The following is a 28,000-nucleotide window of genomic DNA, read 5'->3' as shown; positions in this document are numbered from 1 at the left end:
CTAGGTGGTCTCGATGACCTTGATCACATCATAGTAATTGTTTAGTATTAAATCCATATCTACATCGCTCATAGCTCGTGTTCCCACTCCCTCGTCGTGCAACTGACAAGCTAACGAATACCAGAACATGAACTGGACGTCCTACTGCCCTCTATCAGTACTTACTAGTATAGCTCACCTCCACCTTAAACTTCGACCTCTCCCCCGTCCTCAGCGCCTCCCACAGCGCCTTCATCGTCTCCACCGACAACGGCGTCCCTGTGATCATTACCACATGCTTCATATTCATGTACTCAAACTTATTGGCACGCATCTTCCTTAAGTACGTCGCCATGCCCACGCACCATTTTATATACCGAATCATCTCGCCGTTGAAATAGCGCGCGTTGACTTGACATTCAGGGCAGCGCAGTTCCTGGTAGAGGTCTTTGGTGATGATGGTAGGGGGATAGTCGAGGACATATTCGGGGTCGTAGCAGCCTTTGACTTTGACGGAGCTGTTCATGTAGGATAGCCCGGTGCCGCAGCGCATGGTGATCTGCTGCGGAGGGGACGCCGCTTGGGTGTCCACCGGCGGCGTCTCCGGCGACGATGGGGGTAGGTCGCCGCTCTAGATGGTGGTCGCTTGAAGAGTGGATGATGGGTCGACTGCGGTTGTCGATTTTCCATGATCTCCATGGTGATCGGCTAAAACAAAGAGGGCGGAGTCGACTTTAGTTCTCGATTATGGATGATCTCGATCTCAGTGTCCATGTCCAAATCGTCTATCTCGGCACGGATCCTCTCCTATGGTAGCCAGTCAGTTTACCGTAGCCGTGCTCGAGGACGGGGGATATTCCTACTTCGCCCTGTGCCATCCGGTCCGCCTTACGCTGCGCACGTTCTTTCCTCCTCTTCGCGTCCGTCTCTCCTTTGGCGAACTGATCCACCTCCACCAGGGCGCACTGCTTCAGCCGGATGGTATAGTGGAGCTTCTCGAGGAGCGCTTGCTCGACTCCCTCCGACTTGAATCGGGGCGTGACATTATGAATACGTAACTCTGATCGGCAAATTGGATCAAAAATAGACGGCCGAGGGAAATATACGCTGAGAATACGGGTGTGGACGCGAACTAAATCGAGCTAGATGCGGGAAGGAACTGAGCAAGACGGTAGATGATGAGCAGGGGGATGAGGTTGTGGAGATAGCCTCACATTGAGGAAACAAACCTGAGGCAGAGTAGAAGGGATCTCCGCTTCTGAGCACATGCCTAGCATACGCTATAAGAGTGCCCACCAGTGTCGCTATGACGAAACGGATCACAATCAGGGTCTCAGGGGCTCCCAAATGAAGCTTAATATGTCCATTAGTCCATCACTATCCCACAGTTACGCGAGTACATAGCATACAGTGAATCAGGCTGTGCGTTAGATATAGCTAACCTTGACCCCCATCCCGACGGTCTGGCGGAGTCGCTGCCACGCGTTCGACACAATCCGCTTCACCCGCTCCCGAATCTCCCGATTGCCAACGGCCAGCGCGAACGCCAACAGGAGCAGTAAGGTCTGCAGCAGAGCCAGCGGTCGGGCTCGTAGTCCTTGCGCGGTGTTGAGGAGAAGCGTCTGGAGCGCACCAAACATGGCGCCGAATCGCTTATAGAGACTCGGTGGTGCCTTCCTCGGTCTTCGCGCCGGTCGATCTTCCCTTGCGGCACCCGATGATCTTGATATTGGATTGGGTCTGCTCTCCGGCCTGACCGCGTCCGGCTGCACGGGCGCTCGTCGTCTCTTCTCATCCTGCCGCCGTCGCTGCTCGTCCTTCTCCAGCTGCTGCAGCCGCTTTCTCTCCTCGTCGGCCTCCTTCTCGGTTTCGCGGCGACGGGCTTCCATCTCTTCTTCCCGGGATTGCTCGAGCTCGCGCTCCCGTTCCTCGGCTTGCTCCCGTTCTTCCTTGAGGGAGTGGAGCGCCGCGAGGAAGGCTTCCTTGCGTTCGTCGTCGAGGACCTCGCTCATCATGATGAATTCGCGGGAATACTCCCATTCGCCGTTGCGCGGGAGGACGTGGAGGGTGTACAGTTCGAGCAACTTTAACCGGGTGTTGAGGTCTCGGGGCGTCGATGTGCCTCCGCCGGGGGTTGGGGGAGAGTATCGCTTGGGGATGTGGTGGAGGCCCTGTGACGAGGATAATCGGGAGGTGATGTCGAAGGTGGGATTTGCTGTTGCGGAGAGATATGTCTCCAACCGTTGTTGGTTGAGGGTCTGAGCCGGGCAATGTGTCAAGAGAAGGGTCGCACTGCAGAAGGGTCAGTCAAACGCCGCATATGAGTACAGTTCGGGGGCATTACAGATTGATGACCACATCCGGATCAACATCGCTTTCACTTCCCCCATATCCATTCTGCACCACCTCTTCCCATACGCTGCCATCTCGCGCCTTGGCGACCAATGCGCGCCATTTGCTACTGCCGAACGCATGCTTCCCCTCCTCGTGTCCCAGCTCCACGACCGCATTGAGGAAGGTCAGATAGAAGCTCCATACTTTGATACGAGTCCCACGCGAGGCCGACGCAATGGGAGCCACCGCCCTCGGCTTCTGCGAGTCCTCATGTGTATCGAACGGGACATCGGCCGAGCCCTCGGGAAGCTGAGGTGTGATGACGGGTTCGATGGTCGACAACGCTTCCGGCAGACGTCGAGTCAGGAACAGCTGAGCGGCTTGGCGATAGGTCTTCGCGATCTGCGACTGCTGATGTCGGGAGGAGGAGAGGGAGCCGACGGAGGTGGAGAGCATACGGGAGGACGACAGGTCGTCAGCGGGAGGGTAGTGGTTCGCGTATCCAGGCATGGCGCCGTTTGATGCAGTGGGAGAGGAATCAATCTCGGAGGTCATTGTCAGTGTACGCGAGCATTATCCCGGATCCATGTTATAGGCCGATGGTGGTGAGTTGGTCTTTACTCCTTTGTCGGCATTCCGAAGTGAAGGTGTTGGACGCGGAGGAATGAGGATTCGCGGGAGGTGTGCATGGAGGTGGAGGTGGAAGTGGAGTGGCAGGTGCAGTGAACGTGGTTGCCGCCAGTGGTGCAGCGGTCCAGTGACATCGGATCTTACGGGAGGAAGGAATCACCGAACCACAAGCCGAGGCAATCCATCGCCTCCCGTCTCACAAGCCTCAGGTCCCGAAGGGTTCAAGGGAAACGTACTCTGACGTCCACTGCACATGCATTTGCTCATCCTAGACCTTTTCAATTGAATGATTATTTCTTATAACCAGTCAGACATTTCCAGAGTTCAGAGTTGTTGAGAAATTCTAGACATAATCGACATGGCATTCTCCAAGAAAGACGCCGCCGGTATTCCGTCATGGCAGCGTGCCCAACCTGGGCATTCCGATGGTGAAGCAGCTGTGGCATCTTCACCAAAGGGCGATTCTCCGGAAAAGAAAACTGCAGAAGTTGCAGTTGGGGATGTGGATGCCGCATCCGCCGAAGCCAGTCTCCGGGACCAAGCTACGAAGTTCCTGCAGGACCCAAGTATCCAGGATGCATCGCGAGAGCGGAAGGTGGCTTTCCTGGAGTCGAAGGGGATTCCGCGGTCCGATGCAGAGACGTTATTGGGTCCAGAGGTTCAATCTGTGGAAGAGGTCGTGAAAGAGGCAGATAATCAGGTTAGTGCTCGTAGTATCTATTTTCAACGTCGTTTATCCTAACACGCTCCAGCCCTCGGCGCCGGCTGCGAAGATACAGACACCGGTTGCGAAGGTAGAGACGCCGGCTGTGAAACAATCGACCAAAGATATCCCTCCCATCATCACATATCCCGAATTCCTTACGCATTCGGCCAAGAAGCCTCCTCTAATCACTGCCAACTTGCTGTGGAACATTCTATATGCCTCCGGCACCACCGCCGCAGTCATATACGGCGCGTCGAAGTTCTTGGTCGAGCCGCTGGTGGAGAGCCTCTCCGAGACGCGACATGACTTCTTCAACCATACCCAGGAACATCTGACGACTCTGAACGACCGGTTGACCGACACTGTATCCACAGTACCGGCTATGCCCCTAACGCTCAAAGACCAAGTCAACCAGCTGGTCGAGGCGGATCAACTATCGGATTCCTCCAGCGATTCGGACCCCACCGAGCTGTTTCACCGGGATATTGGAGTTCAGACATCGCCGGCGCTGTCCCGTCGCGGCTCGGTTGGCCCCGACAGCCTAAGCGGTCTTCCCGAAGCAGCACGGGATGCTGTTACGGATCAGGAGGCCAAGTTGCAGTCGATATCGGACCGTCTCCAGCAGATGATCGAGTCGGCCAAGACGTCCAAATCCAGCAACGACGCGATGGACGAGCAGGTCCGGGACTTGAGTAGCTACCTGACTGGGATCACGTATTCCAGCCCCTACTACGGCATGAGCGGCCTGAACACCTTCAACTACTCCATGAACTCCACCGCAGGATCGGGGACGGGCAAGATCGATGCGGTCGACGCGGTGAAGGCGGATATACGTGGCGTCAAAGGCGTGCTACTGAGTTCACGCAATTTCCCATCCGCAAGAGCCGCTGTGCGATAAATTGGGTCGTCACTACGTATCATCAAGATCCGGATCGACCTTCGTCCCTAAATCCCGATCCTCCAGGAATGTTCGGCCCCGGATCGCCTCGGGTAAGTACTCCTGCTTCACCCTGCCATCCTCATAATCCGGGTTGTACTTATACCCCACCCCGACCCCCATCTCCTTCAGCAGCTTGCTGACCCCCATCCGCAGATGCGCCGGCACCTCCATCCCCACCCCATCCGACCCCACCTCCTCCACCATCGCCATCGCCGCCCCCAGCCCCCGATACACTCTCGTGCTCTTCGGCGCACGCGCCAACGCCACCACCGCGTGCGCAAGATTAATTCTCGCCTCCGGCATCCCGACCTTCTCCACCGCCGCGTGCGCCGCCGTGGCTAGCGGCAGCATCGAGGCGTCGGCAAGCCCGACGTCCTCCGACGCGACGACGATCAGCCGACGGGCGATGAAGAGCGGGTCGTCGCCGGCGTGGAGCATACGCGCGAGGTAGAACAGCGCGGCGTCAGGGTCGGAGCCACGGATGGATTTGTGGAGGGCGGAGATGGTGTCGTAGTGCGAGTCGCCCGCGCGGTCATAGAGGACGGTTTTGGTGAGGGATTGCTGGAGGGTGGCACGGGTGACGGTCGGTTGTTTGGCGAGAGATAGGGCCAGCTCAAGGAGGTTGAGGCCGGTGCGGGCGTCTCCGCATGCGAAGCGGGCGATGTAGGTTAGCATTTCTTCGTCTAGGAGGGCAGCGCTTGTGCCGTCCGGGTCTTCCTGCGCCATCGCTCGATGCAAGATGGAAAGGATATCCGTTTCCGAGAGTTTCGAAAGCGTAAATACGCGACATCGGGATAGCAACGCATTAATCACTTTAAAAGACGGATTCTCCGTCGTCGCTCCGATCAACGTAATTTGCCCTATTCCAATCAGCCCCATCCACCCACACATCCTCCACACCACGACTTACCTGCCTCCACCGGCCCCAAAAACACATCCTGCTGCGCCTTCGTAAACCGATGAATCTCATCGCAAAACAGCACCGTCCGCCGCCCCGTCATCGCCAGCTCCCCTCGCGCCTCCGCGAAAATCCGCTTGCACTCCCCCACCCCCGAGCTCGTGCTGTGGATCTCCACGCACCGGCCGCCCACCCCCGCCGCCACCAGCCGCGCGATCGTCGTCTTGCCTGTCCCTGGCGTGCCCCAGAGGATCATCGACGGGACTTTACCTTCCTCGAGGAGACTGGGGAGGATGCCGTGCGGGCTGACGAGGTCTTGGCCGGCGACGTCGGAGAGGGTGCGCGGGCGCATGCGGTCGGCGAGTGGGGCGACGCGGTCGAGATTGGAGAGTTTAGAGCGCTTGGTGGCCGTTTCGGAGGGAGAGGGTTGGGAGGGGGCGGCGGCATCGTCGAGCTTGCGTTTCGTGCCGTTGGGGGGACCTTGCGGGCCGGTGTCTGTCGACGGGACGCCGTTTGTGGGTGGAGGACTTTTGCGAGGCGGCTTTGCAGACGCCGGAGTGAAGAAGGTCGATACGGGGGTTCCGGCGGGCTTGGGGGGCCCGTCGTCGGATGGGTCGTAGATGAAGTCGGCGCAGTCGGAGTCGAGGTGGGCGTTGATGTCCTTTTCGCGGACGGGATGACCACATATCGGACAACCTACCATTATGAATTCGGTGAACCAAGACTAAGGACTCCGGGTATACAAAATTCAAAGCAGCAATATTAGGTAGTGGACGAGAAATAGGTGCAGGGTGGGCGGCGATGGTGATCTTGGAACCATTCTGTCGGATACCTGCATCTCGCGCCTTGCGCGCGAATCCCTGGAGTGTAAATCCAGGACTGGACGCGACGCGACCGAGAAGCGCCATCGGTTCCTGGAGCCGACTGGAGCCAATGCGGGAGTTCGGAGTTCGGCAATACCGGCACCAGCAGAGCAGAGGCTGGGTGGCTGGGGCAGGAGATCATCACATGCATTCATATTTCCGTGTTGTAACTTGTAAGGAGTACGTAGTAACGTTGTGCTACCGAAATTGGCTCCAACAACGGGGGATTCTAAAGCCGTTTTCAGAGGGCTTTCCGCTTAGGCGAAACGCTCTCACTTCGTTACTGGCGATATTACTCCAAAGCACTCTGACGTAGTGCCAACCGACGGCCTTGCACGGGTCGGACCCTTGCTCCATCGTCCATACCTACGGGAACGCAGTCTTTCCCAGGACATTTAGGGGTTCTGATTTTGGACTTTAATTCTCTCAGTCTTCAGTTCTCTGACCTTCGAATTTCAATGCCTCCACGCTATTTTCAGAAGCATGATGCTGTTAATCGCTACGGCTCCATAGTGGAGCCACCGTCCATCTTTGAATTGAATTTTAAGACTAACTAGATATATCTTCTTCTAACTAGAGCTCGCCTTGTATCATAAGCCAACTCAGTCATTCATGTTCAAATATATTTCGATTACATCGGAGACAGGGGCGCTGCGATTCGCGTAAGGACATGGGCCAGGAGGGCTCTTCTGATTCATCAAAGGAGCAAATGTTTCCGCTTAGGTTTGGGCTCCATGGGGCATATCGATGGACCGGAAGCGATGCGATATTTATCACTCAAAAAAGGACAAGTCCAACGAACCCGAGGGTCTTCTGTTGAACAGATATGATTGCATATGAATAATGTGTCGGCGCCATGTGCTCCTTTGCATAATAAGCAACAATCATCCCCCTTAGGACCTCGCCCGAAACTAAGTTGTGCCATACTCCTTCCACGGTTAGTATCTTAAAAACCGCTTTCATGACCAGAATAACAGAGGACTAGCCAGGTCAAAACACTCTAGTGGTCGGTAGTAACTTCCAACTGTCGGTCAAGAGTTATCTGCATTGACAGTGTTGCTATAAAAAGCGTCCGCAAGAGGGGGCCAAGGCTGCGGAAGACGGGGAACTAAATGATCAGAACTCAAGGGTTCGAACCAGAGGTACCAGAGGCCGCTACGGAGGGCCCGGCAGTCGGAGCAGTCGGAGCAGTCGGGGCAGTCGGAGCAGATGGAGCAGATGGAGCGGTCGGGGCGGTCGGAACAGTCATCGCGCCAGGCGTTTGAGCAACGGCTGAGGGCTGAAGCTGAAGGACACCGGGATTGATAGTCGCCTGGTGCGCTGCTCCATTATGGAGCAATATTCCAAGAGCATGGAGTCGTGAAGCATTTGCAGCTCCTCCCATATGCACTTGCCAGCCGAGCCAGGGAAGATTGCTAGGGGGTCGCGAGTAGCCAAGCGCACAATCAAAGCGACCGATAATAGAGGGCGGTTCAGGATAAGCTCGATGACGCTGCGCAGTCGCTGCAACAGGAGGAGGCACAGCAGCTGTGTTGTTCAAGTTGTGGTCCGCATTGCTGCCCGGGAGCACGAACTCAGCGCCGTTCCAGACGAATCCATTAAAGATCTGGCCAATGTGCAAGTTCGCCACACTCCCAGCAGCGACATTGCCGTTGGCTGCAGGAGGAACAGCAGATTGTCCGTTGGAGCTGAAGGTACAGGCGTTGTTGCCATTGGACGCAAACGAAGCCGGGTCAGAACCAGTTGATGAGACATCTGCTTCGATTCTGAGCGCATTCTTGACTAGGTGATTGCTCTTCGCGTTCTTCTTAGGCTTGGACGTCATGGTCAAGTTGCCACTATTCACGCTGCTCTCATCTGTGGCGTTGAGTAAGTGACTGCTTGCTTTAAATAGAAAGAGTGGCTTACCTATCACTGAGTCCTCCAAGTCAGTGTAGCCAGAGTCACGGTAGTACTTGATAACATCGTGGGCAGACATTGTGGTTGACTTGATGGATTCATCAAAGTCATTGAGGTCGGGCTCCACGACGCGGATGAGTTTGTGGTCTTCATTCACCTTGCAGATTTCCCAACCCATCATCTCTAGGTAGTCGTCGGGGTGGATGATCCCAATGATAGGAGCAACCAATTCCATGAATTCGGTGAGATTTGCATTCTGCTTCCCAACTTTGTCACGGATAATCGAGTAAGACTTCCCGACAATGGCCCACTTGGCTTGGAAGAGCTCATTGCTCCACATCTGACGAAGGAAGCTAGAGCGCTCTTTCTGAGGCACTCCATCAAATATGGTGCAATAGAAGGCTTTCATTTATGGTTAGCGATAATTCAAAACGAGAGTCAGAGTCGATGTACATCGAAAAGCCAACCAAGAATTCATGGGCCGTTTGGCAACCTGATCATCCATCGCTGCAGACGGCATTTCGGTAACAAAGCAAGAAATCGATTGAGGAAGAGTTGAGAGTTTGGTGATGGTAGGCTTTCGGGTTCCCCTGAAAGTCACAGCTATGCCTGGAGTAACCTATGTGAGTTAGTGTGTCAACTTTCAGTGGAGATGAGAAAAGACAAACCTCTTGGAATGAGACTTTGTGGTACCACAATTGAATTAACTTAGGAAGCCTTCTCCAGATGATGTTAACTTGTTAGAGGCGAGCGGACGTGGTATGGAATTTTGAGGTGACCGTGGGCAACGGATGAAGGTGGAGGACTGGAAGTGGTGGAGAGGAGAGAGCCGAAGCGAAAGGGAAGAAAGGGAAGAAAGGGAAGAAAAGGAAGAAAAGGAGATAATGCTCAATTCACCCAGCAAGAACAAGGTTGCCTAGGGGAGTGAGTGGTTGCCTGGGGGAGTGAATGGAAAACCAATAATAGAAGAAGTAAGTATTGAAAGCGGGAGTATGAGTGAAAGTAAGTAAGAAGTGATCTGAATCGCAGATTTATGTAGAGGGGTGACAGCAATTCACACGCGGAAAATCGAGTTCATGTGACCAGAGCTTCCATACGATACCCAGTATGTGTTTTAGTGTTTATGATCTTTGCTATCACTCAAGCTTCGACACATGATAACACACCGTTGCTCTAACCATTTGGGTGTAGCGAGTCGAACGCGAGCATCCGCCATGATCCTTATGTAGATACCCGTGAACGACTGGAAATTGGATTCGTCGAACTAAATCAGATGACAGAGAATTTCCAAGCCCATGTGAACCCCCTAAAACACCACAGAACAGCCAGCTCCAGATTATCAGGGCTGGTAGCGAGTGATCAACTGGGCCATTTGCAAGGCGCCTTGTACTATAGGGGTTTGAATGAATCTATACGTGCAAAAGACGAAGCTGGATTTGCAAACCATTAAGCCGATTGAGTACACTAACTCACTAAGAATTGATACTGTACGACAACCATAGTACAAGGACGGGAGCGAGACGGGGATTTTGATACTGCACAAAAGGAAGTTTTGAAGGAAAGCTCAAATAAGTGGTGGGTCCCTCGTGTGCAACTGATCTGCACGACCCATGGCTGACCCGGCTCGGTCCGCCGGAACTAGAGCCCCCTACCCTGTAAACGGAATTTACTGTGTACACGAATTGCGAGATTGCCTAAGCGAAAGAAAACAGAGAGTTCACCTTTACCGGTAGCAAAACGAGTCCCAGCTTCGATTTATCCGGAGTTGGAGAAGAAAGCGATACAAACCCGGGTAAGATCGCGTGGCTTATCGCGAACCTCAAGCAGAAGGGCAATTGGACCCATGGCCCTTCGAGGCGGTTCGAGCATGCATGGATGAGTTGCGTGCGGGAGCGTATCCGGGAGCGGTCACACTGCAAAGCCTTCATGGATCAAAATGCTTCGCCGTCATCGTCGCCGTCAATGTTGCCGGTATCGCCGAATTTACCAGGCTCAGCCTCACTGGATCCTTTGAAAGGTGTTGGGCTGCGCCTCGAAACTTTTCGTATGAATAGCAGGGTCCAAGGGCCCGAGGCTGGCGTCTTCAATTCCAAGTATTCAAGCCAGAAACCGACTGGCGGATAGTTGTCCACTCCAAATTCCTATTCAATCATAGAATGCCCATGCCAGTGTCCGTATAAAACCACCGTCGATTCGAATAAGATAAAGGGATCAGGCGATCACGTTCATCATTATGCGATCATGATCATGCGGTGCACGGGGAGATGTGGCCGAGCATCAAGGTTAGCCGGTTCGAGAAGGTGCGCCTCCTGTCTATGATTGGTGTAACTTGATTGATGATGCGGTCTGAGACGAAAGCGACGAAAGATCCGGAATAGTCGAGGCTCGAAGGTGTGTGTATAATGCATAAAGTAACGAGTAGGGGAGAGGGAGGGCGGTGGCTATAATCTATGGCATAAGCTCAGACCTCGGAGGAAAAGGATAGAGAGAAGCGAGTACGTTAAAATGAGTGGGGAAAGGGTCGACGGATTAAGCCTATCGAGTTTGACGTTCGAAAAGCCATGGAAACAAGAATGTAGAAGCGATTGTGACGCGCTAACCACTACGCTAAAAGGACACCAACATGACTAAACCAAAGTCGGTGTTGATTGAGGTAATTCAGTATATAAAGGTCCTCTGTCGAGGTAGCTCACGAGTGCCGTAGCCAACTCGTGACAGCGATGGGATAGGCCTTAGGAGACGGGGACGCCGAGTAAGGGATGCGCTCTAGGGACACAGATCGTGATGGTACTGTTAGGTTAAGCGAGGAGCTCCGATAATCTGTGAGGAAATGTAACATCAAAGGGGGAAGAAAAACCGCATATATACTCACTATCTAGAGGGTGCTATGAGGAGTGAGTGGTCAAGTATGGAATAGAATAGGAGGGAGGGTAATCTTGCGTAGGGCGCAGTGCAGGTCGGCAGGTGATTCAGCTGGTAAAAATGATGCAAGCAAGGGCCCGATTAGTAGGCAGGGCGAAGCAAGAAGAAAAGGAAACCGAAAGGTAGAGGCAGAAGAGGGTTATCAAGAGATTAGGAGGTAGGTAGTAGTATTTATATTTCGAGGATTTGAAGATTTAGAAATGGGAGAGCGCTATGCCTGATATGGCGCGCTATACCGTATAGGGAAATTCAGTAGCACACAGAGTACGAAGTGCATCCCATATGTAACGAGGTTCCCCGGGGTTATCGGTCCTATCAGGTAGATATCAGTACTTGATGACTACTGTACCGATTCGGAGAAATGCTAATTGAGCGAGCTCATGGTTTTCTTATTTAACATTTACTTAAGGGTTAAGACCCCTGGACTGTTGACTCATCATCTGTTGCGCTGATTTGGCGTCAGCACGTCATCTTATCATCTCGGTTGAATTATAGACTTAGAATTATACCCGAACCTCACCGTCGTACAGCAGTCGTCACCACTCATTTATCAGAGCTTGACATTCATCTTTTCATACCTTTTGCCTCGCTTATCAATTCCGGTTCATGCTCCCCCATCCACACTTGACCAAATCCACACCCCAGTCGTAATCCGTAACCACCCCGATATCGGGAGAGCCCAGAACCATCACCAGTTGATTCGATGCGACTGCGCTCAACCCGTCCCTTCAACCCTCTCCGACAGCCAGCACGCTCGAGCAACATCCGACCGTATCGATATTCCAGCTTCTTCACCACCATGCCGCGGTCCGACCCGTTCAAACCCGCTGCCCGCGTCGCGAACCAACCTCAGGATGTCTGGTGAGTCGACCGATCCCCCTGGAGGCTCGACGCTGATCATGCAGGTCCATAATCAATGAAGCGGCGGCGGCGTCGCCGGTGCAGCCGATTGTCAATATGGGACAGGGGTTTTTCGGGTATAACCCGCCGCAGTTCGTGCTCAATGCTGCCAAAGAGGCGCTGGATAAGGTCGAGTGTAATCAGTATTCTCCGACGAAGGTATATTGCCTTGCATCGTAGCAGTCGTGAGCGCGGCTGATTGAGATGTCAAAGGGGCGTCCAAGGTTAAAGAAGGCGATTGCGAAAGCGTATTCGCCATTCTTTGGCCGTGAGTTGGATCCTGAGAAGGAGGTCACCATCACCACTGGCGCAAATGAAGGTAGGAATCTTACTCCCATCATGAATTTCTCTAACTGGTACGACGTTAGGTATGCTTAGCGCTTTTATGGGGTTCTTGGAAAGCGGGGATGAGGTGATTGTCTTTGAACCGTTCTTTGACCAGTAAGTTCCCCTTGTGATGTGGCATTTCGGTCTCTCATCCACGATACAGGTATGTCAGCAACATCGAGATGCCTGGAGGGAAAGTGGTCTACGTTCCCATGCACCCGCCGGCTCGGGGAGCATCTGAAACCACTTCCGCTGGAGACTGGACAGTCGACATAAAAGCGTTCGAAGCAGCCATCACTCCACGAACGCGGATGGTCGTGATCAACACCCCGCACAACCCCATCGGCAAAGTCTTCTCCCGGGACGAACTGCTCGCGATTGGCAACCTCTGCGTGGAGCACAACATCATCATCCTCTCCGACGAAGTCTACGACAAGCTCTACTACGTCCCGTTCACGCGGATCGCCACCCTCTCCCCGGAAATCAACAGGCTCACGCTCACAGTGGGGTCCGGCGGGAAGCTGTTCTACGCCACCGGCTGGCGCGTGGGCTGGTTGATCGGCCAGGAGCATCTGATCAAGTACGTCAGTGCGGCGCACACGCGCATCTGCTACAGCAGCGTCAGCCCCCTTCAGGAAGCCACAGCCATCGGGTTCGAGGAGGCCGAGGGGCACAATTTCTGGGAGGAGTCCAAGAAGGAGATGAAGGGGAAGATGGACCGCTTCAACGCCATCTGGGACGAATTAGGGTTGCCCTACTCGGACCCAGAAGGAGGGTATTTCGGTATGTTTGCTACCTCCCTTGTCTACTGCATGAGCCTATACGCTAACCCACCCAATTAGTGCTGGTGAACATGGCCAAAGTGAAGCTTCCAGAAGACTACGTGTTCCCGCCGCATGTGGCGAGCCGGCCGCGCGATTTCAAACTGGCTTGGTTCCTCATCGTGGAACTGGGGGTGGCCGCCATCCCGCCGACGGAGTTCTTTACGCCGCAGAACGCGCACATAGTGGAGGATTGGCTGCGGTTTGCGGTGTGCAAAGACGACGAGATATTGGAGAGGGCGCATGAGCGGCTGCGGGGCCTGAAGAAGTACATTCAGTGATAGTGATCGAGGGTCATGGTCGGTGGCAGGTGTTTGGGGACGGAAATTGGATAGAGTAGAGTCTAAGATTGGCAGGATTATACATCATAGATGGCAGTGAACTCGGTGTCTATCATATTATCAGATCATCAACCAGAATCGAGCATATGGAGGCAGGTATATCATCCTGATTGAAGAGCGTGAATGCCTCCAACTCTCTATCCCAGCGAGCTTCCATGTCCTGCCCATCTGTACAGGGGTACTGTCGCCTCGTTGCCTAATCTGGTGATTAATTAGCCTTTCTGTGTTCGCAGTCCCTGCAGTGCACGTGACTCCTGCATGTGATCTGACATATTGATGCAATGATGCATTGATGCCAGATGCCGTCTGATGCCTAGATTGACCCCCGCACGGACCCAACAAAGTGACGCGTGGAAAACTAGTTGGAGCGACCAGACGCGGAGGGACCATTTTCAGCCGAGTTTTGGGGGAGGCTTTTTTTGTAACGGTGGAGGGGTTCAGTTGTCAGGCAGCGAAGCCCAGGCCCTCAGGCACCCACCATGTCCAGTTTCACTTGATTCTGTTGATTGATTCACTAGATCTGAACCAAGACCCGAAGTGATTTGTGAATGATGAATAAGACTATGGCTTTCAGTTGAACGTCCATGTCAGGTTCAGGTTGTTCCAATAAAATCTATTTATCAATTCTTCCCACTATTCCATCCATCCTGCAGCTCTGCTAGTTAGCTCCCTCTAGCATCATCGCCTTGCCGAACTTCGTCTCTCCTCTTTCATCCCCTGGACCTCTTCCATCCTGCCTTTTCTTTCTCTCCCCGATTTGGTCTTCTTCTGGTAGTTTCGGGGCCGCGGTTGACCTTGTGTGCGTGTGGGTTGTTGGTGTTTGTCGCTGAGAAGGGCTTAGAAAAGGCCAAAAAGGCTGCAGCCTACCACCATTCACGGTCTGCGCTCTGCCTCAAGCCACCCCATACCTCACGCTGCTCTCCAACTTCAACCGCCCCAAACACACAACACAATAATTCTATGCACTTTTTTTTCTTGACAGGATTGATCCGACTCCATCATTCACTTCCTACGCCTTTTCCCGCCATGGCTCTCAATCTTTGATTGCAACCCATTTCCCTCCCCACTCGTGCCGTGCCCCGCGTTGCACGTCGGAGCATCCCACATTCACTTGAGGCCTACCTACTACTATGGACGGATCCAGCGTGGCAGATTTTGAAATACCTCCAGTTCCTCCGGCTCCCAGCTCGGAGCCTTCGTTACCGCGACGGGATTCCTACGAAGATGCCAATTCATCACTAACCAGAAAGCGACCCAGATTGGATAGTGGGGGTCAGCGTGCAAGGAGCATGTCCGCAGACCCCGTGTCCATCGCCATGGACGATCAAGGAGAGAAAATTCAACCCCATCAACCGGAAGAGAAGAGAGTGCCCGAGCCAGCATCTGAAGAAGTCACCATGTCCCCGCCGTTGGCAAATCAGGTCACCATGACCGTTCGCACCCAACAAGGCTCGCCCATGGATATGTCCGACCAGCCCGAGCAACACGCGAGCAACGGCAAGGCCACCGAACCCGTGAACGGCGAGAAAGTAGGTATTGAGACTGTTTCTCAGAAAGAGAAGGAAGACGCGAGAAATGATTCCCCTCTGTCCCCCAAGCCGAGTCCTCCGATGGAGATCGAGGCAGACGAACCAGAAATGATTGATAACTTCAACGAAGGCCAGTTCATCCAGATCTCTGGGGACGAAGGTTCCCTCTCGGCCGACATCCTCGACCAGTTTCCTTTCGTTGACCGTTTTGCTTCCTGTGTGGAGGCTGCCAAAGCCATGGCCACCCATATTGATCGTGGTGAGTGCTCTCATCCCCCCAACCGTCACCCACGTCATCAGTTCTGATGTGTTTTAGACGATCAAATCATGGGCGATTTCTTCGGCTCACTCGCCCATTGGTTTGAGACTCAGGTGACAATCCTGTCTCAACATGGCGCCGACTGGGATGAGTTGTATCTCAATGAGAGGGATCTCTGGGAGCAGGTCGCGACCATCTTTATCAAACTATTTACGCGCAGGTAGGCCAACGCATCAAGCGCGGCGAAGAGTGAACACTAATGTCACCACAGAGTTCATTTCGGGACCAGAATCAGCGTCATCGACGCGGAGTCCGGTCTCACTCGACTTCTGCGGAGCTACGTGAAAATCGTCGCACGGCTACTAGAGACCGATGTGATCCTGATTCGAGAGACTCCATTAAACTGTGTCCAAAAGCCGCTGTTGTTCAGCCCCCGTCATTTGAAAGCCCTTTGGTATTTCTTACACGACCAAGAAGAACCGGTGCTTCGAGATGTGCTGGATCGTGAGTATCGGCTCTCAGTGGACGGCATTTGCCAGAAAACCCTATTCAGCTTCCTTGAGGACGGCACCGACGGAATGAAGTACCTGGCAAACCTGTGCCAAGAGTGCATGGCACGTATCTACTCTTGCCCAACTTATGGCCACAACGTCCTCTTTATCCTGCGACTTGCTGGAGAGACTAATCGGCTTGCCAGCAAGCTGTACCGCCCACGCTCGTTTCCAGTCGACGCGGCGATCGGTCCGTATCCGTCACAAGCGATTGCTCTTTTCCGAGCGGTACACAACAACCTCTTCGGATCCGTTCACAAACTTCCTTCATCAACGTCAGCAGACCTTCGTCGACTGTTCTACCTCGTACCTGGAAGGGTTCTCCATACTGCCACATTTCTCAACAAGGATATTGCCGGTCAGACGTTTGATGACTTTGTCGGCGTGCCTGGCGCATGCCAGCTGAATGACCGGGGCACCGTGGCCATGTATTTTTGGAAAGTGCGGTTCCTGAAGGAGTACATCTGCGGCGGGAAGATGGACACTCGCGTGTTCGGTATCGAGACCATGAGTCAAGAACTCGTGGACTTTTACAAGACGCAAGGCGAAGGTCCTGGTTCACAGGGAGCACTGATGCAGCTCGTTGCACAGCTTCTCCTCGATGAGAAAATCATCGAGTATATAGTTGGGGTGGATTCACACCCTCAGCTCATCCAACGAAGCAGCAATATACTCGGGTTCCTCGTCGTGACGAACAAGTACACGAACGAGACGGCCGACATTGTCTGGCAAGCCCTGGCGAAAAGTCAAGACCCTCGGGTAGCAGCAGCGACGGTCGAAATGCTCTCACACAGCATGCAGCTGATGCCGATATCAGACTTACTCTATCTATTCGGCAAACTGGATGAATTGCCATCGGATGCATTTCAAAACGAAATCCTAGGGTTCATGACTAGTCTGGCTCAGTTTTTCCCACAGCGACAGCCGGAGTGGATGCGAGACACGTCGAGGATGGTGCCTTTTCGACTGCTTGTCCGCCTGCTACAAGACACCAGTGCACCCAGCTGCCCCATCAAGAACTATCGGGAAGTCCATGAAGAAGCTTCGCGTTTGATTTGCCTTCTGGGTCGAGCGACGGATAGAGAAGCTCGTCGTGAGCTTTACACGAACTGTGCAGCCCGAATCAACACCAGCAACGATGGCGCAACCGGCGAAATCCAAGCGCTTTCCCATGTTGCCCGTCTATTCAAGACAGACCACACGTTCCTTACCGGAGATCTAGGTCTTTCATCACTGGTCTTGAAGGATCTGCAGCGCTTCCAGCATCAAGTCCGCGAAACCTCGAATGAATCCAAATTGGGACCTATGCAATCCCAGATCATGAAGCATTCGCTCAACCTCCTTCTCACCCTCCTTCTCCACGATTGCGATTCGTTGCCGCTTGAAGAATACAACGATCTTTGGGAAACACTTTGCGGATCCGGCGCCGTTAATGACGACGCCCGCGATCAAGTTTGGTCCAGGTTGGCCGATGTAGCTCGGACGTCGACCAGTACTCATCCGTTTATTGATCGATGCATAGAGACCCTCTTGCAGGCGCTTCAACCCGTTCATTTCACAACTGGAGCGTTCGATTTTGTTCATCATGCGGCGTACTACGCCACCCGCGCCTCCCCGGGCCCTCATTTCCTTGAGAACGGAATACTCACCGTTCCTTGCGAAGGTATCCTCTGGCGAATGGTCCTTTTGGCACGTGAGCATGAAATCGCGGAGAATGTTATGCGTCTGTTGGCGAAGTTGTATCTCAATCCTTTGCAGTTGCGTTCGGTTCCGAAGCAACAAATCGAGGCCATGCACGTCTCCGTTGTCAACCGGTGCCTCACATTGCTGTTGGAATCATGCGGACGAGACGGGAGCATGACCGAGTTCGAACATACGGCCATGCCATTCGACATCCCTATATCGGAGGAACCAACCCAATCCTTCTCCCGCGCGATTCAGTTTCTTGGAATCCTTCTCCATCAAGTACGGACCAACAAGGAGTTCGCGTCCGCTCCGCTCACGGCAGTTGGCGTGGGCAGGGTGAGTGACGAGATTGTTGGTGACCCCGTCACATTCAGCTACCAAGCTTTTGGAGACGATGCGAACCCTCCCGAGATCCGCACTGCGCAAGTAGGCGACTTAGAAACCCGTCGAGACTTCATCCAGCGTCTCGCGAAGTTGACCGGGTTCTCGACGTTCCAGCTAATCTGCGCCGGCCAGAAAGTTGAACCTGGCGCCTTTCCGACGCAGACGTTGAGGGACTGGGGCATTTTTGGAAAGGGGCTTTTACTTATCCGGAGAACGGCGGATGCCCCGGCGATCATCGAGCCGAATGCGCCGATTGGCGTCTATTCGTCCGCGATCGAGGCCGAAATCTGTAGCCAGCTGAAGTCGTTCTATCGATTCCTGGAAGCCGACGACCCCATCGCAGGCGCGACGTACTCGTTTCTGAAGAAGTTTGTGCCGACCGAACTCGCCTGCATAGAGACGATCCATACGGATCCCAGTCACGTCTTCGTACATGGAAAGCCCTTCAAGGTCCAGTATTCACTTTGGTGCCTTGAAGCGCATCTGAATCGCCAGAGGAACATGGGCCTCGTGGAGCAGACGTTTGTCACTCACGCCATCCAGCTACTGCTCAGTTTCATCCTCGATTTCCCACAATATCCCGCCATCATCTCCGGCAGCGAAGAGGTGGAGCAGCTCTGTCAAGTTAGCAGCCTTTGTCTGCGGTTAACACACGAATATAAACCGGACGGTGACGTGGGCATCAAAGTCCAAAATCCCGAGAAAATCACCTCGAACATCCTCCGCGCACTCAAGGCGGTACTCGCGAGTCCATTGGAAATGGCGGATGTGGCGGCGTACAATTTCTACAATTTCCTCGTCCAGTCGGTGAAGTTCTCGGCGGACATCTGGCACGCTTTTACATCGGCATCTGACGTTGAGGATATGCATTACCTGCTCTTAGTCCAGGATAACCGCCCCGGTCTGCGGTCCGCCATCGCCAAAGTGATCAAGATGGTCTCCGAGCAACCTTCGCCAGGATCGCGCGTCGATATCCGAGAAATCGCCCAGTTGTTCTGGAAGATGGCGTTGTCGATCATCCCACGGACGGTGGAGTCTCCCAAAACCTCGACGGATTTCTACGGTCTCGCCCGTGACCTTTTCGCCATTGTCATGCAGCGGCATGCTGATGTTGTCGATAAAGCCTCTCTTGCCAACCACATCGAGACTTGGCGCACGATCCTAATGAGCCATGCGCATGAAGAGATTGTCGGGCGCGACCTTCCCGACATCCTGATCTTTGGACTTGCTACGTTGATCACATACGGAATACAATGCCTGAATCGGCCAGGGGATCAATACCGAGATGACGAGTTTATGGAGCATGTCTTCTCAAGCTTCCTGTTCCCGCCGCATGCGTTCTTGGAAGTTGTTAAGGGCGGTGTACCTCTCAAGATCAATCATCCGGTGCTCGAAAGCACAACGCGCATGGCCCTTTATCAACTAGTGACCACGTTGGCCCTTGAACGCAGCCAGTTTCAGCGCCTAGTCAACCTTGCTGAAGGCGCTATGCTCTCCGAGGAAGGTCGGTACTACCTCTACGACCGATCAAGAACCCTTCGATCATCGACCGGCCATGTTGGGATTCGGAATCTAGGCAACACATGCTACATGAACTCGCTTCTCACGCAGCTCTTTATGAACCTCCAATTCCGACGCTTCGTCCTGAGCCTCCCGATTTCGCAGACGAACGGATCGCAGAATCTGCTAGAAGAGACGCAGAAGCTATTTTTGAAAATGCAGAACAGCTATATCAAGGCGGCCGACGCGGGGGAGTTGGCAAGGTGCATCCGGACGTACGATGACGCACAGATCGATATTGCCATCCAGATGGACGTAGAAGAGTTCTTCAACCTGCTGTTCGATCAATGGGAGGGGCAAATGGTTTCCGCGGACGACAAGCAACAGTTCCGGTCCTTCTTCGGCGGGCAAACGGTGAACCAGATTAAGTCGAAAGAGTGCGAGCACATCTCGGAACGATCGGAGAGCTTCATCGCCATCCAATGCGATGTGAAAGGGAAAGCCAATCTCTTTGAGAGCCTGCAGGCATACGTCGAAGGCGACGTCATGGAAGGAGAGAACAAGTACAAGTGCGAATCCTGTGGCGGAAAGTTCGTCGATGCGGTCAAGCGTTCGTGTCTCAAAGAAGTCCCGGACAACGTCATCTTCCATCTGAAGCGGTTTGATTTTGATCTTGGTCTGATGCAGCGGAGCAAGATCAACGATCTGTTCGAGTTCCCGATGACGATCGATCTTTCCAAATACACTGTGGAACACTTGAATGACCCCAGTCAGCCAATCGAACCAGATATCTTTGAACTGGTGGGTGTATTGCTGCACAAAGGTGTCGCAGAGCATGGACACTACTTTTCCTATATCCGCACACGGCACACCTCACAGGACGTGGAACCCGAGTGGCTGCAATTCGACGATTCGGATGTCACGGTCTTCAACCCGGCGGAAATTCGCGAAAAGTGCTTCGGTGGCCTATCGGACGTCAAAGAGTCGCACTTTGGGACGGAATACCACACGCCGATGCTCAAGGGCTATAATGCATATATGCTCTTCTACCAACGGGCCTCCAGCATCAAGAAGGATGAAGAAGAGTGGAGCGGTCGATGCGAGAAGATTCCCCCTCACGTCCCAGGACCCCCGGATTTGGAAGAACAAATGGCCCACGAGAATGAGCTGATATTACGGGAATATTGCATGTTCGATCCCAACCATGCGGGGTTCGTCAAGTTTCTCTTGGACCGGCTCCGTGGCGATGCACCGCACGACGAGGATCCTAACAGCCATGGTCTGCATATGCAAGTCATCGAGCTTGTTGTCTCCCATTTGCATCAAGTGTTTGGTCGGACTAAAGAAACCCCCATATTCGAGGACATGGTTACGCTGCTCAAAGATACACTCGGCGATTGCCCCACGTGCAATGCGCTGGCGTTGAACGCCTTCATGAAAGACCGAAACGGCACCTACGCTCTCACGGATCTGCTGATTCGCTCTACACTCCCTAAGGTCCGTCTCGGGATCAGGCAACTGATCATAGACCTGCTTAATTCTCTCCGAGAGTCGGATCCGGTCTCCTACGGGCTTCCTGCGGAGGGGACCTCCACACCTGAGGTCTCTGACGATGGTATATTGCCGATGGTCGTTCAAGCGTTGCACTCCTCTCTTCCCGGACTTTTCTGGAACGCACGGGCTTGGGAAGATACGTTCGGGTTGCTATGCGACATATCGAAGCGCGGCATCTTCGAGATCAGCGTCATCTTCCGTACTGGCGTGTTCAGCTATTGCTTCGACATCCTCGTTGCCCATCATGATTACAGGATCAGGGAGGATCTCGAGCGGCTGCTTCGGTGCATAGAGCGACGGAGCCCTCCTCAACACCGACTCTTCGAACTTTTCTATCATGTCTTGATGCAGATCGACCTGGACGCTGACCCGGTCGATACGGAAACCGAGCGAGTCCAGGAGTATGACGCCAACACTCACATGTTCCCTCCCACGAGTCATGATATTGAACGACTGCAGATGTGGGACCCGAAGGAGAAGTCGCTGATCTTCTTCAACCGCATGTTGGACAAATGGGACACGGCAAGGGGTGACGAGTTCTTCCTTGGCGAGCTTGTGCCCTTTCTCCTTGACGCACCAGCGCATCTTGGGATCACCAACCTTCTTTTCATGACCATCTTTGAGGGCATTGAGCAGGTTGCGCACATATACGTTGCCCCATATCTATTGGCGGGACTTCGCTTCTGTCAGTATGCCCGCGAGCCGGTTCCCGTCGTCGAGATCATCCGCGCAGCAGCACGAAGCACCGCGTCCCTCGACGGACAGGGCGGCGAGTTCCACGTTCGCTTCTTCAATGAACTTCGCAAGGTATCCAATGAACATCTCACCGCCTCAATCCCCGATGGCGAGCACATCATCCTCGACACAATCCTGGAACTAACCCCGAACTGGGGATACCGTCTATTGAGCTACCCCGATGTCGGCGTCCGCGAAGAATCCGTGCAGCTGCTCTCCGAGCTCCTCTACGAAACGGCCGCGGTTCCCGAGATCGTCGACGGCCCGGCCGACGGCGGTAATGTGGTCGATCCGCTGTTCCTTCGGCGGATGTGGAAGACGCGTGAGCTTCTCAAAACCATGATGCACAAAGCCGAGAACGTGATCTCGTCCGAAGTATTCTCGAAGCGGGGGATGCAGGAGCTCATGGAGGTAATGAACGGCATGGCGAACTGGCTGCACTTGGTGCATCAGACAGCGGTTGCGATGGAAGAAGACGGGCATGAGTTGGCTGCGGAGATTGAGAGATTCAGAGCGGATGATGAAGCCTTGGTCGAGAGGTGCATGAGTAGGCGCTCCCTCCTCAGTTGATCAGTAACGTATGGGCTCGTTTGCTAACCGGACGGGTCACAGACTGTACAGGCATTTATGAGCAGTGGCCGAATAGCGATGAGCATGAGGAGATACAGTCTGGTGGGTGACCACTCCGCAATCTACTGGCGACCGCAAGCGCTTACGCAACTCAGATAACGCCGAGTGTTGGGGAGTATCAGACATGTCTGGCGACAGCGACGATGGTGTCGAGGCGGAGACTTAATCGACCCTGAAATTCTCGTCTCTCCCGCAATACAAAATCCACCTGCGCCCGAAAACCTTCTTCCTTCGGATGCGGTTCTTTCAACCGGACTTTTCTCACTGCAGTCATCTTTTCCTTTTCCTTCTTCTTTTTCTTTTAGTTCTTGCTCTGCTTCCCATCCTCGCTTTTGTGGACAAACATGTACTAGGGAATGCAACGGAGTGAGAGGAGTGTGACGGATCATAGACAGGGTCGTTTACACGCTGGTTCATTGCCGGGGACGTAGTCAAACCTTCCAACCATGGACGCAAGGCGCAGGATATCAGCAGCAGTCACAAGACCGCCTGGGCTGTAGATGCAGGTTTACGCATTCTGGGAACTGCGCGGTGTGCATAGGGTATGATAACGAGTCGGGGGATAGGACACACCCGCCACGAAAGATGATACGTTTTCACGACTGGGATACGACACAGGAGCAATAAAAGAATTTGTTCGAGGAACACCACTGGGTACGGCTATATCTCATAGGATCAGCAATGGTTATAAATGGCACGGTATGAAGTGCTATCATGTGCTCAGGTCCGTGATAAGAGAAATCATGATTTACCGATGTCGTCCATCTCTGTTCATCCTCTAGAAGCAGTGGATTCGGCTGTCGCTCGTTCAAGCCCTTTGTGTCCCTCTTCATCTTTTCAGAACGGTAACATTCGTCCAATAAGCAATGGGTGAGATACAGCGTAGGCGAGTGATTTCAAATGCTTCATCAAGCCCGTATAGACCGCTCGAATATGCCTCACCGTGGAATCCACCACTAACCAGTGGTACCAGAGTAAATAGACTGTCTTATCGTCTTTATGCCTTTCTCACCGAACCACCTCAGATCTTAATGGTGAGTTCATCATAATTTGAGTTGCCTGTCCCTGTAGCCCAGTATCTGTTGAGTAGGAGTCTTGCATTGCTCCACCATAAGCCGACGAGATGAATGCACTTCGAAATCCTAGCCAACGGTACCATCGCCCTCCAGATGTCTGCGAAGGTAGTCTATCCTACCTTCTTTATACTTCGTCGCTAGAGCGTGTACCTTTCCTCCCAACAGCGTCGTATTGGACGAATCCAAAAGCATCACCCCTCTCGCAACGACGACATCCTTAACGAGGATTTTTCCGCCCATCGGCACATCGACGTTGATGCCCTCGATCGGACCAACAGTCACGCCATGCACTTGCGCTGGCGGATTCTGCGCATCGTGCAAATGGAGTTTAAACGGGCCTTTTGGCGCCAGCGCCTGCGAGCGGCCTTGCCCTATCGCGTTCGCTGGATGCGTCGCCTCGGCGGCATCATCGCTGTCGGCATCGGCCAGCCCGACGACTTTTTCTCTCCCCTCATCGCGCTTCGCCTGCTCCCATTCGGTGAGTTGACTCCATTTGCTCTTGCCGATGTCCTCGACCCAGGCGATCTGGAGGACGAAGGGTCCAGCGAGGTGGCGCTCCTGTGCGGGCAGGTCGTGCGGATTGCTCCGGGTCAGATCACGGGGGAGGAGTTGATTGGGGGGAGGGGAGAGACATTCGCGGATGTCGGCGTTTAGGATGCGGAAGCGAGCGGAGTGGCAGACAGCGTTGATGGGAAGATTGCGCGTCTGAGATGAGATGAATGAATGGAGAAATGATGGAGAGGGGTGAAGATTTAGGCGGACGAGGTGATCAGAAATTGCTTGGCCATTGATGGGAGGATGTGTTGTTGGCGGCATGGTTTAGAAGTCGCATTAATTAGGAGTCGCCATGGATTGATTCGTTTGTTTCGAGGAACCATCCGGTTTATATTGTTTGATAGAGTTGGTGTGGAAGTTGTGTTTCCCGGTGGTGAAATTACTCGATTTAGGTTTTCCCCCAGCAAATGTCTAGAGAATGAAGATACAATTTGCAATCTGAGCATGCAGAAGTAAGACTCAAATCCCAAGAAGGGACTTGCAGACTACTGAATATTTTTAGGTCAGTTCATGAGGGAACTTAAATTCATAATTTGATTCATTTGTCCATCTGTCCCTCTGTTTCTTCGTAAAACAGGGCTCGATGTCGCTCGCTCAAAGATATCAATTTCATACCTTCCATATTAAGCCCGTAGAAATATTGTCTAATGAACCCTAGCCACCAAACTCCTTTCAATCCGATAGGTTTCGTACTTCCTCAGTCGTTAGAATGGCCTGTCCATCCAACACAAGCTCCCGGAGAAGGATTGGAATAACGCCAGCACCCTACACAGTTCCTCGTCGCGACATTTTCCGACTCTCAACCTTTGAACCCAAATTTTGCTCCGATAGGCCATCTCTCTTCTCGGAGACGCGTTCATCGCGGCTTTCGCGTCGTTTTGGGACCCAGCTCGCAGTCTGTCGGCGGCTCCGCACTCGACTGATCAGAGACCGTGGAAGTTTCGTTAATGGGGCCAGTACGCCGAAGGTGGCCTCCCTTGTATTTCCCGCCTTGCCATCATGTTCTGGCCAAAGCGCATCAAATGAAGTGAATCGGCTCTTCGATGGGGAGGAATCTTGAGACAACTTCTTTTCGATATCTGCATCCGCAGTAGGTGATTCATACATTCCCGGCGCTTCGTTGTCGACGATGTCGTCATTCACCCGTCTGAGAGAACCGTATATTGCACCAGGTTGACCCGCCCAAATAGACCCATCGGTGTCTTGGTATGTATAGATCTGGGTGTCAGCATCATAGGCGATGCGCTTCATGCCTTCGGGGAGACGATATTCATCCTCGTCTAGATCGCCCCAGCGGCCCATGATGAAGGTCCGAATAGCTTGGGTGATGGATGCCTAGAGTATCAAGTGTTCGATCGCAAGGAGTGGATGGGACGTCCTGGAACGGAGTATGACAATTGAGTAGAATAGGTAGTTGGCAGAGATGATGCCGTATAGAGAATTTGACTTGGCAAGGCAGGATGAAAGAATAAAACACTGAGCTCAGAAGGAGAGGAAAGAATACATCAAGTTATAATGGTTACCAGTTTCAGTTTTGTTCTCAATGGAGGGGCTCATGTTACATATTAGACAGGAAGGCAGGAGGCACAGCTGGGGCTCTGTTGGCGGCCTTAAATTAGAAGCCAGCTGATTGACAACCAAGAAAACACATGATTTACTCCAGTTGATCTGATCCTAACAATCCATGTAGATTTATTCCGTAGATTCCTCAATATCGACATGAACCAAGAGGCATGCATGAGTGAAAGAGGAGGTTGAACAATCGAAGATAACCAGCCAGCCACTTCGCAGTGGAGCAGAGTTCCCCTTTCACTTCAGTTCTCCACAACACACACAGTTCAGTGTTCACTCGTTTCACACGTCTCACTTTCATAGCGATGGTTCCTAGTAGGAATTAAGTAAGGCCGTTAAGATATGAGATGGTACTCATATCCATACCCTAATAAGGCGTAAGCGTGAACCTGAACCCTGGTTTCTGGTTGCTCGTGGCGCGCTTGTCCATTCAACATTCGCCATCGCCGCAATGAAAGTCTGACATTGGCTTTGCGCCGTTCTAGTTCTCTCAATGCCTGATAGGTAATTGCCATATCCATATCGCATCAACACGGTGATCATGTCTCATTCTTCCCCTCAACTTGTCCACATCAAGCGGCGAAAGTCAGAACCGCACGTCGACCTGCTTTGTACGCCACGTCCCTGAGATGCGGTGTTCAACGCTAACCTTTAACAGATGTCGAACGCCCGAACAAGAAGAAGTTCACCGACCAAGGCTACTACTTCCGGCGTCTCGACCAGGAATCAGGCAGCGCATTTCCCCCGTCGGATGGCATCCTCCAGAAGGGTGTGTTCCGTCCCACTCAGCCCAGGAGTCCGGCTCCCGATCGCCCTCCACCCGTCCGAGCAACCGCGCCAGGCGACGAAGATCGAGACCCCTTTGCTCTCAGGGTGCGGAAACATCAGGGCGCGGATAATAGGAACCGGCTCGATGTTCCAGGTCGGCAGGATGCCGTCCTGCCAACACACCCGATTGCGCGGGAGCGTGTTCGGCGATTTCATCTTATGAGGCATCGGTCGCTCACACCCAGCGCTTTAAATCCGAGTAAGAAACGGAAGTCGGAAATTGCCACATTCGTAGAGAAAAGCGACCCTTCTGGCCAAGCGACCCCAGACGACAACACCTGGACCTCCCCACCAGTTCCCGAAGCAACTGCAACCGAACAAATGGCTCCGTCGCCGAAGAGGAAGAGACCCAACGTCCGAGCGCTGAGGGACCGAGTGAGGGACCAGAGTATCAAAAACGCACCGCCGACCGAGAACCCGGAAGAACTGCGCCAGCTTGCGGAGGAGATGTCTCGCTGGGCGCAGGAGGTGGAAACGGGGGTTGGACTAGTTTCGGATATCCGGCAGGAAGAGCCACAAAACAACGCAATGCAGGTGGACATGACTACATCTGGCCAGCAAGAGGGGGAATATGTATATGATACCTTTGTTCAGTATGAGGCGACAGATAACTTGGGTCTCTCGACGAACAACGTTGGTATCCTTGTCATTGAGGAGGAGGACGAAGAGTATTGGGAAAGCTACATGCATCACGAGCAGGGGGAATACGTGTATAGCGATGAGGAAGACGAGAACGGTGTGTGACCCAACTTCGCCACTGCTAAGGGGCCAAACTGACAATTACAGCCGAGGATTGGTATGGCAACGACTATCCCGAAGACGAAGTGGATTCCGACGACGAGTACAACGTTGATCCCTACAAGTATCGCGATCGGGGCTCGGACGATGAGCAATACGATGTCGATACATGGAGCGACGAAGAAGGCGAGCGGAAACGGTTCGAGGCGCTTCTCAAGAACGAGAGAGCCTTCTATGAGCAACCGCCTGCGTCGTAGAGTAAAGGTGAGGAAATAGATACCACTTGCCGATTATCAGATCGGTATAAATACAGTATACTCCGTTGCTTCATGGGGCCGCTTTCCGCAACGTAATGCCGCCTAGTATTTTATGCGGTTTTATTTCCCTACGCCCATATCATATCACATTAAATCCCCGGGGAAATCCAGCACGGTAAGCTATGGCAGTCCCCATGATGCTCCCTTGCAAACGTCCGTTACCCGCTCATCATGTAGCATCGCCGCGAGCAAGCCAAGCGAGCAGCCCTGGATTCTCACATCACGCTCTTTCTCGAGGTGCAATCACCAGACACCGGCCACGGTATCAAGCCACTCGGTGGATTGGAGCATACACATCCCATGGTTGATACCAGAGGAAGCGCTTGGACTTCAAAATCTTCGCTGCTTACCCGGGTATTTGCACGTTCAATTCGCTTTCTACAGACGCTACAAATTGGTCTCGCCTCATCACACTATAGAAGAGATGATTGGTTGCATAGGACGTAAGTTGCGGACGCTTTTCTCACCTTTCGTTTCCGAACCTTGCACTCAAAGCAGCCAGTCTTCGAGCGCGAGTTGGCATCTG

The 28,000-nt window shown here is 53.2% G+C and overlaps 10 protein-coding genes across 10 annotated transcripts; 4 read left to right on the top strand and 6 right to left on the bottom strand.

Moving 5' to 3' along the window:
* P152DRAFT_449235 (uncharacterized protein) lies at window positions 1-2,868 on the bottom strand (the record flags this gene model as incomplete). Its single annotated transcript, XM_033678099.1, has 4 exons — window positions 1-110; window positions 166-610; window positions 1,422-2,271; window positions 2,324-2,868. The coding sequence occupies 4 exons, from the start codon at window positions 2,866-2,868 to the stop codon at window positions 1-3; spliced, it is 1,950 nt and encodes a 649-aa protein (XP_033534129.1).
* A 433-nt stretch (window positions 2,869-3,301) lies between these two features.
* P152DRAFT_466406 (uncharacterized protein) lies at window positions 3,302-4,547 on the top strand (the record flags this gene model as incomplete). Its single annotated transcript, XM_033680691.1, has 2 exons — window positions 3,302-3,643; window positions 3,696-4,547. 2 exons carry the CDS (start codon window positions 3,302-3,304, stop codon window positions 4,545-4,547), a joined length of 1,194 nt encoding a protein of 397 aa, XP_033534128.1.
* A 24-nt stretch (window positions 4,548-4,571) lies between these two features.
* Window positions 4,572-6,372, bottom strand: P152DRAFT_416623 (putative AAA family ATPase; the record flags this gene model as incomplete). Its single annotated transcript, XM_033677071.1, has 2 exons — window positions 5,500-6,372; window positions 4,572-5,449 (listed from the first exon to the last, which is right to left on the bottom strand). Coding segments are annotated over exons 1-2 (1,569 nt in total), but the record flags the coding sequence as incomplete, so codon positions are not given.
* Window positions 6,373-7,473: 1,101 nt separating this feature from the next.
* P152DRAFT_473660 (uncharacterized protein) lies at window positions 7,474-8,769 on the bottom strand (the record flags this gene model as incomplete). Its single annotated transcript, XM_033681260.1, has 3 exons — window positions 7,474-8,207; window positions 8,259-8,651; window positions 8,703-8,769. The coding sequence occupies 3 exons, from the start codon at window positions 8,767-8,769 to the stop codon at window positions 7,474-7,476; spliced, it is 1,194 nt and encodes a 397-aa protein (XP_033534126.1).
* Window positions 8,770-11,480: 2,711 nt separating this feature from the next.
* On the top strand, window positions 11,481-13,726 carry P152DRAFT_458336 (kynurenine-oxoglutarate transaminase 1 mitochondrial precursor). The gene is made up of 6 exons (XM_033679431.1): window positions 11,481-12,032; window positions 12,077-12,230; window positions 12,285-12,390; window positions 12,440-12,512; window positions 12,562-13,181; window positions 13,241-13,726. The coding sequence occupies exons 1-6, from the start codon at window positions 11,971-11,973 to the stop codon at window positions 13,498-13,500; spliced, it is 1,275 nt and encodes a 424-aa protein (XP_033534125.1). The 5' UTR covers window positions 11,481-11,970; the 3' UTR covers window positions 13,501-13,726.
* A 1,123-nt stretch (window positions 13,727-14,849) lies between these two features.
* On the top strand, window positions 14,850-22,554 carry P152DRAFT_473658 (uncharacterized protein; the record flags this gene model as incomplete). Its single annotated transcript, XM_033681259.1, has 5 exons — window positions 14,850-15,348; window positions 15,406-15,568; window positions 15,620-22,305; window positions 22,371-22,430; window positions 22,484-22,554. The coding sequence occupies 5 exons, from the start codon at window positions 14,850-14,852 to the stop codon at window positions 22,552-22,554; spliced, it is 7,479 nt and encodes a 2,492-aa protein (XP_033534124.1).
* Window positions 22,555-23,153: 599 nt separating this feature from the next.
* On the bottom strand, window positions 23,154-24,514 carry P152DRAFT_341288 (uncharacterized protein). Its single transcript, XM_033675331.1, has one exon. It carries the CDS (start codon window positions 24,278-24,280, stop codon window positions 23,531-23,533), a length of 750 nt encoding a protein of 249 aa, XP_033534123.1. The 5' UTR covers window positions 24,281-24,514; the 3' UTR covers window positions 23,154-23,530.
* Window positions 24,469-25,633, bottom strand: P152DRAFT_341176 (uncharacterized protein). The gene is made up of 2 exons (XM_033675330.1): window positions 24,635-25,633; window positions 24,469-24,507 (listed from the first exon to the last, which is right to left on the bottom strand). The coding sequence occupies exon 1, from the start codon at window positions 25,319-25,321 to the stop codon at window positions 24,785-24,787; it is 537 nt and encodes a 178-aa protein (XP_033534122.1). The 5' UTR covers window positions 25,322-25,633; the 3' UTR covers window positions 24,469-24,507; window positions 24,635-24,784.
* Window positions 25,634-25,726: 93 nt separating this feature from the next.
* P152DRAFT_458332 (uncharacterized protein) lies at window positions 25,727-27,517 on the top strand. The gene is made up of 3 exons (XM_033679429.1): window positions 25,727-26,202; window positions 26,250-27,155; window positions 27,206-27,517. Exons 1-3 carry the CDS (start codon window positions 26,133-26,135, stop codon window positions 27,412-27,414), a joined length of 1,185 nt encoding a protein of 394 aa, XP_033534120.1. The 5' UTR covers window positions 25,727-26,132; the 3' UTR covers window positions 27,415-27,517.
* Window positions 25,868-26,341, bottom strand: P152DRAFT_458333 (uncharacterized protein). The gene has a single exon (XM_033679430.1). The coding sequence runs from the start codon at window positions 26,110-26,112 to the stop codon at window positions 25,927-25,929; it is 186 nt and encodes a 61-aa protein (XP_033534121.1). The 5' UTR covers window positions 26,113-26,341; the 3' UTR covers window positions 25,868-25,926.
* Window positions 27,518-28,000: the final 483 nt, after the last annotated feature.

The sequence above is a fragment of the Eremomyces bilateralis genome (genome assembly GCF_010015585.1).
Source record: "Eremomyces bilateralis CBS 781.70 unplaced genomic scaffold P152scaffold_9, whole genome shotgun sequence".
NCBI classification, from domain to species: Eukaryota; Fungi; Ascomycota; class Dothideomycetes; order Eremomycetales; family Eremomycetaceae; genus Eremomyces; species Eremomyces bilateralis.
The sequence above is the reverse complement of the archived record's forward strand: the minus strand, read 5'-3'. Positions and strand labels throughout refer to the sequence as shown.

What these genes read in the sequence shown, in the direction of transcription:
- P152DRAFT_341288 (XM_033675331.1), bottom strand. Translation starts at nt 24,280, where the DNA reads ATGCCGCCAACAACACATCCTCCCATCAATGGCCAAGCAATTTCTGAT.
- P152DRAFT_341176 (XM_033675330.1), bottom strand. Translation starts at nt 25,321, where the DNA reads ATGGGCCGCTGGGGCGATCTAGACGAGGATGAATATCGTCTCCCCGAA.
- P152DRAFT_458333 (XM_033679430.1), bottom strand. Translation starts at nt 26,112, where the DNA reads ATGGATATGGCAATTACCTATCAGGCATTGAGAGAACTAGAACGGCGC.
- P152DRAFT_458336 (XM_033679431.1), top strand. Translation starts at nt 11,971, where the DNA reads ATGCCGCGGTCCGACCCGTTCAAACCCGCTGCCCGCGTCGCGAACCAA. An exon ending in AACCAACCTCAGGATGTCTG is followed by an intron (nt 12,033 to 12,076) that starts GTGAGTCGACCG and finishes CTGATCATGCAG; the next exon opens with GTCCATAATCAATGAAGCGG. An exon ending in TTTGAACCGTTCTTTGACCA is followed by an intron (nt 12,513 to 12,561) that starts GTAAGTTCCCCT and finishes TCCACGATACAG; the next exon opens with GTATGTCAGCAACATCGAGA.
- P152DRAFT_458332 (XM_033679429.1), top strand. Translation starts at nt 26,133, where the DNA reads ATGTCTCATTCTTCCCCTCAACTTGTCCACATCAAGCGGCGAAAGTCA. An exon ending in ACCGCACGTCGACCTGCTTT is followed by an intron (nt 26,203 to 26,249) that starts GTACGCCACGTC and finishes AACCTTTAACAG; the next exon opens with ATGTCGAACGCCCGAACAAG. An exon ending in CGATGAGGAAGACGAGAACG is followed by an intron (nt 27,156 to 27,205) that starts GTGTGTGACCCA and finishes TGACAATTACAG; the next exon opens with CCGAGGATTGGTATGGCAAC.